Source organism: Saimiri boliviensis, chromosome 6, assembly GCF_048565385.1.
Source record: "Saimiri boliviensis isolate mSaiBol1 chromosome 6, mSaiBol1.pri, whole genome shotgun sequence".
NCBI lineage: Eukaryota > Metazoa > Chordata > Mammalia > Primates > Cebidae > Saimiri > Saimiri boliviensis.
The window spans coordinates 74,243,428-74,250,806 of NC_133454.1; the positions used below are offsets into that span (position 1 = coordinate 74,243,428).

At 43.6% G+C, this 7,379-nt stretch overlaps 1 protein-coding gene and 1 pseudogene across 1 annotated transcript; both read right to left on the reverse strand.

Moving 5' to 3' along the window:
* Positions 1–1,464: 1,464 nt before the first annotated feature.
* LOC101028350 (large ribosomal subunit protein uL11-like) lies at positions 1,465–2,023 on the reverse strand (annotated as a pseudogene).
* Positions 2,024–4,261: 2,238 nt separating this feature from the next.
* LOC101046891 (olfactory receptor 52K1-like) lies at positions 4,262–5,266 on the reverse strand. The gene has a single exon (XM_003923396.2). The coding sequence runs from the start codon at positions 5,264–5,266 to the stop codon at positions 4,262–4,264; it is 1,005 nt and encodes a 334-aa protein (XP_003923445.2).
* Between the last annotated feature and the right edge of the window lie 2,113 nt (positions 5,267–7,379).

The window sequence follows — 7,379 nt, forward strand, 5'->3', positions numbered from 1 at the left end:
AACACACATTCACTCATCCAAACCCAAAGGATGAACTCAAAGACATGAAGAACAGCAGAAGTGAAGCTTTTAATGGTGGTCTTGCAAGATTGGGTGTGTGGTAGGCAAGCACACCCGGGATAGGTATAGCAAGTAATTTATCTTGTAGCACACAAGTCCCTCCCCGGTCAAGTACTATGGGATTACAATCTTCCTGGATGTCACCTAAGTTTCATTATCGCCATTATAAGGTTATACCCCTGTCCTCTTCCCCACTTAAGTTTTGATTTCCCAATAGCAAAACTTTCTTCCTTTTTTTTTCCTATTCTTTTCTTTTCTTTTTTTTTTGAGATGGAGTCTCACTCTGTTGCCCAGGCTGGAAGGCTGGAGTGCAGTGGCACAATCTTGGCTCACTGCAACCTCTACCTCCTGGGTTCGAGTGATTCTTTTGCCTCAGCCTCCTGAGTAGCTGGGACTACAGGCATGTGCCACCATGCCCAGCTAATTTTTTATTATTAGTAGAGATGAGGTTTTACCATATTGGCCAGGCTGGTGTCAAACTCATGACCTCTCATGATCTGTCCACCTCGGCCTCCCAAAGTGCTGGGATTACGGGTGTGAGCCACTGCACCTGGCCAATTTCTTCCCCTTTACGGGTTGACCCCTCCTCTACATTCTGTTAACTTATCACCTTCTAGGTCTATGAGCTGTGTGGTTCCTGTTACATCCACAGGCTGGCTGCCAGTACTTAGATTTACCATGCCTTGAAAATGGACCATTTATAGCTGGGCATGGTGATGCATGCCTGTAATCCCAGCTACTTTGGAAGCTGAGACAGGAGAATCACTTGAACCTGGGAGGCAGAGGTTGCAGTGAGCCAAGATTATACCACTGCACTTCAACCTGGGTGACAGAGCGAGACTTCCCAACAAACAAACAAAGAAACAAACAGCAACAACAAAAAAGAAAATGGACCATTTAAAATGTTTTCTCACAGTCTCAGACTGGTTTTCTTTTTAAGAGGAGGTTAGGGCAATTTAACTGATACTATACAGATGAAAATGGAAAAGAGTGAGATAAAATCTCAGGTGATACTTTTGGTTTAATGCTTTTGGTTTTGTGAAACATTATCCTAGCCTTTAGAGCAGTGAAGCAAAGCTTAAGAGGGCTTGCTGTGCCTAGAACTTTCATCTATAGGCCTGCTTTTGTCCCTTGTTTGTTATGTCCACCAAGCAGCTCAACCTTTAGTCATAGCTGGATGTTAAACCCAGGCCTACTGGGCTGTAACACTCACACTATTACCTCTATATTAAACAGTCACCTTACTGTCACCTAAAATGATTCTTTTTCCAATTTTATGTCCCCTTCTTTTCTCATCATTGTCATCTAACAGCCTAGAGGTTCTTTACCCATTTTCTTTTCTTTTTTTTTTTTTCCCCACCAGTTGTTAAATGACCTTTATTGAAATATTTTCCTTTGTGCTTCTTAACTAGCTGGGCATTCCACAGCACCGCTGTTGATGTCATCTATGATGTCATGAGGGTGGCGGCCATCAACATTACAGCCCACAGACTGGGCAGTCCCCAGGATGGTTCCAGAGAGTTCTCTGGCTAAAGATCAGTGCTGCATCTATCGAGCAATGTTGACAATCTCATTGAAAGTGATATTCCCGCTGTGTTTAATGTTTTTCTGTTTCCTTCTGTCCTTGGTGGTTCCTTAGGGCTTTGATGATTAGGGCAGAGGCAGAAGGCACCACCTCAATCTGGGCCTGTCTGTTCTGAATGGTCAGTTTCACTGTAATCCTCAGGCCCTTCCAGTCACCTGTTGCCTTGGCAACGTCATCACCAACCTCTTTTGGAGACAGACCCAGGGGGCCAATCTTGGGGGCAAGTGCAGAAGTGGCACTGACTTCACCCCCAGTGCACCTCAGGTATACAACTTTGATCTCATTGGGGTCGAACTTTGGCAGCATGGTGGAGGCGGCTGGTGTCAGATGAACCCGGATTTGGGACGACTGAAGAAAGTTGCACCTTGGCCTCCTCCGAGCCGAAAACTGAAAGCCTTTACCCATTTTCGTAGAGGCCCCTGGCTCAGTTCATCTTTCCTCCCCAACTCCTGCTTTTCTCCTGAACCACAGCACAGTTAGTCCATGTCAATGAGCTATTCAACATTATTTAGTGGTTATTTGCCTCCTTCAACCCAGGAGGCATATTCTCCATCTAGTCTAGAGCACAAAAACCATGATTATCCAGGGGATAATCATCAAGAAATATATTACCTCTGAAATCTTATATTTTAGTGTTTTTCTTTCCAACTGTCTTATTCCTTCGCAAACTACCCCTGCTTGTATATATCATAATGACCTCTAGGCCTTAGTCTTTCTTTAATTGTTCAGATCTCTCCTGTCTTCTCTGCCCTTCTCACACTTGGATGGCAGGCAGTGCAGTCACTCTCTCTCCAGCACTCATTTCTGTGCAGTTTCTTCTGACAATTGGATGAAAGCTTTGCCTAGACTGCTAAGGGTCTCTAGAGAAACAGCACAACTGTGAAATTCTGAGCCTCTCTTCACTCTTTGTTTCTCTGTCAGAAGGAGAGGGTCCCTCCTCTCAAGATTCAGCTTTCCTGCTTTGCTCTTGTTCCCTTACGGTACCTCATTTAATGGACCACCCCTTGGCTTTCCTCTCAACTGGCTGCTCATCTCCCTGCTAAACAGGCCACATTATTACCTCCATTTTGCTGTTGAGAAAATAAGGTTCAGAAGAACTACAAGGCTGATGACAAGGTTGCCCCATGGTCTCACATCTGTAAGTGGCTGAGCCAAGAATTAAACTCAGGTCTCTCCCTCTCTAAGCCCCACATTATTTCTACTCTGCAAAGCAGAGTTTACCCTAATCTTCTTCTCTACCTTTCTCTCTATCTACTACTCTCTATTCCTTCCTATAAAACTTCTCTCCATCCTGATCCACTCCAAATCATGATGATTTCAGTCCTCACCATTCCACTATATTGAAATTGGTTAATTAATGCCTATGCATCCTCTAAACTTTAAATCCCATACAGGCAAATATCATATCATGCTCATCATTGTATCTCTAGGTCCTGAAGAAAGGAACTGCTCTCCCTAAAGAAGTCATAAGTAACCTGCAGAATTCTGAGTCAAAGGACCGTTCAGTTCTCCTCCTTGACCTATCAGAGTATTTAGTATTGCTGACCACTCAAGCCATCTTTACCCTTCTTCTTCCCCTCCCCTGGCTTTGGTGATGCCACTCTCCTTGTTTTCCTTCTACCTCTCTGATCCCCACATACAAATTCAGCCTTTTGATTTATCTTATGTAGGTCCATCTCTTTTCATCCCTGATGCCACTAGTATGGTTCAGGCCACCATAGTCTCCCATCTGGACTAGTCTAACAGCCTCTTCATGTGTCTCTTGGCCTCTAGGCCTGTCTCCCTTGAATCACACTCTATTATGTGCAGTTATACTGATGTACAGTGTGATCATTCCAAAACACAAATATAATGTTGCCACTTCCCTTCTTTGGACTCTTAAATAGTTACAAATTGCCTGGAGTAAAAATTCAAATGCATTATCATGATAGATAAGGCCTTTCCTCATGTGACTTCTGATTACCCATCCAGCCTCATTTCCTTCCATATGCCCTACTTTCCTCTGTTTTAGGAAAACATGGGCCTACCAGTGAGCTTCCCTGTCTGCCATGTTTATTAGTGCTTCTGTGCCTTTGTCTTTGGCTGTTCCTTTTGCCTATAATGGGTATTCTCTTCCTCATGTTTTTCTTCCCCAGTGAATTTGAGTTGGATTTTCCTTCAGATTCAACTCAAATTCATTTTCTCTCTTCATTGTTCGTGATTATCCCTCCTCTATGTTCCCACAGAATTTTGTACACAAAGCTATTTTTGAACACATCTCTTTATAGCTTACTAGATTGGGACCTCCTTTAGGAAAGGGATTGAGATTTTCTTTCTTTGCAATCATAGGGTTAGCATGATGTATGTATACTAAAAGTTTAATGAATAAATGAATGTGTGAACAAATGAAACTCATGCAGAAGGAAGGGGATAAAACTTTGAAGCCAGAGACAGAAGCTTGCTTTCAGCTGATTACTTAGTGTACTCTGAATGAGTGACTATTTTTCAGAAAGTAAAAATAAGACTCTTAAAAATAAGGACAAATGCAGTTAGCCAAGCCAAAATATAGCATTCACTTAATTATCCTCTTCTCACTGGATACTGAGAATGATTTTAGGACCCACAAGTCCTAGAGAGTCAGCCAGGAAGCTCCTTATGTGAGGGCAGAGACAGGAGCTTCTTGGAGGGGAACTGTAGTCGTGTCCTTTGGAACAGAGTTGCCAGGTGGTACTTGATTTCCTTAGTTCTTGTCCCGTAGATGATGGGGTTGACTAGACATGGGAGCAGCAGGTAGAAGGTGCTGAGCAGGTTGTGCACATCCTGGGAGGCAGTGCGGGCTGTACGATAGACAATGGATGAGGACATGGTGGATGAGTAGACAGTGAAGATGACCAACAGGTGAGAGCCACATGTGTTCAGGGCCTTGGAGCGTGCACTACCTGAGGAAATCCTGAAGGCAGCATGGATAATATGGAGGTAGGAGGTGCCTAGTAAGAGCATGTCTAGGACTCTGTTGAAGATGCGGACAGTGAGCCCCACAGTCTTGTTTAGGGAGATGTCTCCACAGGAGAGCTTCATGAGGGCCATGTGCTCACAGGCAAAGTGCTGGATCACGTCTGAGCAGCAGAAGTGAACCCTGGAGGCCAGAAACACCACTGGAGCTACAATGCAAGTGCTCCTGGTAGCTGCTGCTCCCACCAGGCCAGCCAGCAACCGACCTGTCACTATCTCTGGGTAGCGGAGTGGGTAGCAGATGGCAACATAGCGGTCCAGAGCCATGACCAGGAGGATGTTGCAGTCAAAGACAATGAGGAAGTAGATGCAGAACATCTGGATCAGGCAGCAAGCCAGGGAGATGCGGTTCCAGTGTGTAGAGAAGCTAAAGAGCATGGCGGGCACCACGGTGGAGGCAGCACAGATGTTGACAGCCAGGAGTAGGGCAATGAGCAGGTACATGGGCTGGTGCAGGCTCCGCTGGGTCAGCACTGTGTGGATGATCAGGGCATTGGTAAAGATAATCATTAGGTAGAGGCTGAGGAAGGGCAGCAACAGGAGGGCACGGGACTCCCTCAGCCCTGGGAAGCCCACTAGGAGGAAGCTGGTGTAGGACACATTGGAACTTCCATTGCTCCACCTTGACATCTTTCCTGGGTGAGTGAGGTAGTTCTGGAGAAAGAAGGAATAGGAGGTCTGGTTTCTGTGTCCAGCCCTGCCAGCTTCAGCCTCACCAAGCTGGACTGGGCGCTTTGACCTCCATGGGCCTCCAGTGTTCCTAGAGAGAGAAGGAAAAGTTATGTTTCAACATTTAGTGATATGCTTCCATAAATAACTTTTCATAGCTCTAACTTGCTTCTTTTTCTTTTTCTTTTTTTTTTCTATATGAAGTCTTCACTTGTTTTTTTTTACTAACAAACTCTTATTGAGGACTTATTTTGTGCTAGGCTGTATTCTGGGGCTTAGGGTACACAATGAGTAATTGACTATCTATGTCTTGAATGAGCTCACATTAGGCTGAACAAGACTGAAGTGACAAGTAAGAAATAAAGTGCAGTGATTAACAGGATGTTAAAATAGGACCCTTTCTGCTTCAGATTCATCTGATGTGCCCAAAGCCCAAGAACAAAATGCAAGGCAAGTACTCCTTTCTTCATCCACCTTGAGGTGCTGGAGTAGCCTTCCTATATGGGATTTAAGAGGAGGTGGCTGAAAATTGTTGTTGCAGTCTTTAGTCCAATATGTACCTGGAGAGTATAAAACGTTTGGGGTTGGAGAGTCTGAGAGAGAAAGCCTTTGGAGAGAACTGGTATTTTCCTTTACCACATTCCACAGTCGAAGGAGGGTAGCAGAAAAGGGAGATTACTCCCCAGCCTGACCAGGAAGCCCTGGATGCTTTGGCCTCTGTGAATTACATTTCTGTAGAGAAAAGGAAGAGGTTTTTGTTACCAGTTGGTGAGATGCTTCATGAAATAACATCATTCTATAGCTTCTTTTGTCCATTTTGCTTTCTCGTTTATTTTTTATTTATTTTGTTTACTTTTTTCTTTTTTACTATTTTTTCTGCTTTCTTATTTTTATTCAGTTACTATTTATTTATTTTTTTCTTTACATCTTTCTGAGCATCTACTTTGTGCTGGACCATATGCTGGATGCATGGATACAACAATAAGCAACATTTTTGTTCCCCGAGTGAGTCTGCATTCTACTGAGTAGGCTAGTAATGACAAACAATGGTCGAAATACAGCATGTAACAGTGTACTCAACAAACACATCCCAAAATGCTGTCTGTTTTTTACATCTGTCAAGCCCAGGTCAGTTGAGGCCATGTCTACTTTTGATCTATCTCCATTCCTGACTTGGTGAGGTGAAAAGCCATCAGTCACAAACTAGGGAGAGGAAAGAAAGGATAGAGAAAAGATTAAGAGACAATTCTGACTAGCTCCCATTTCCCACCGTGGGCATCCAGTTTGAAGGAGGCACAGGTGGTGGGGGTGGTGCTGGTGCAATTTCTAATTTCAGAGTTTGGGGCTTTTATAGTTAGATGTGTGTAGCTATTTGAATGGTTAATATCAGGTGGTCTTTGAAATTAAAAGTGATCCAAGGACTTTAAAAATATTTTTAAAAGAATTAACAAAGTAATAATGAAACTTCTGGAGATTTTTGTCCAAGGAGCAACACAGATCAGACCTGAATGGAGAATAGGCAGAAAAACTAAGCTGTTTTGATGCTCCCTTTGGAGTTTCACTCTTCCAATGAAATGATGTAAGAAGAGCTATAGGGTCAGGCACAGTGACTCTTGTCTGTAATTCTAGCACTTTGGGAATCTGAGGTGGAAGGATTGCTTGAGATTCAGGAGATTGAAACTAACCCGGGCAATATAATGGGACACTGTCTCTACAGAAAATAATAAAGAAAATTAGCTGGGTGTTGTGGTGCACACCTATAGTCCCAGCTTCTTGGGAGGCTGAGGTGGGAGGACTGCTTGAGCCCAGAAGATTGTGGCTGTAGTGAGCCATGATCAAGATATTCAGAAGCATGGTGGATGAAGATCTGACTGTGTCTGCAGTAGGTTGGGAGAGGAATGAGAGAAAGATTTATTGAGGAAAACCAAGTCCAGTAAATGCTTTACTGAGTTCAGGTATGCTAGGTTCTTCCAGTTTTAGCAAGTGCATAAAAATGGAACTGATATGTAGTTATCTAGAGATATTTGACAGGGACTAACTTTAAGTTGAACAACCTGTAATTGACCTTAGCCTT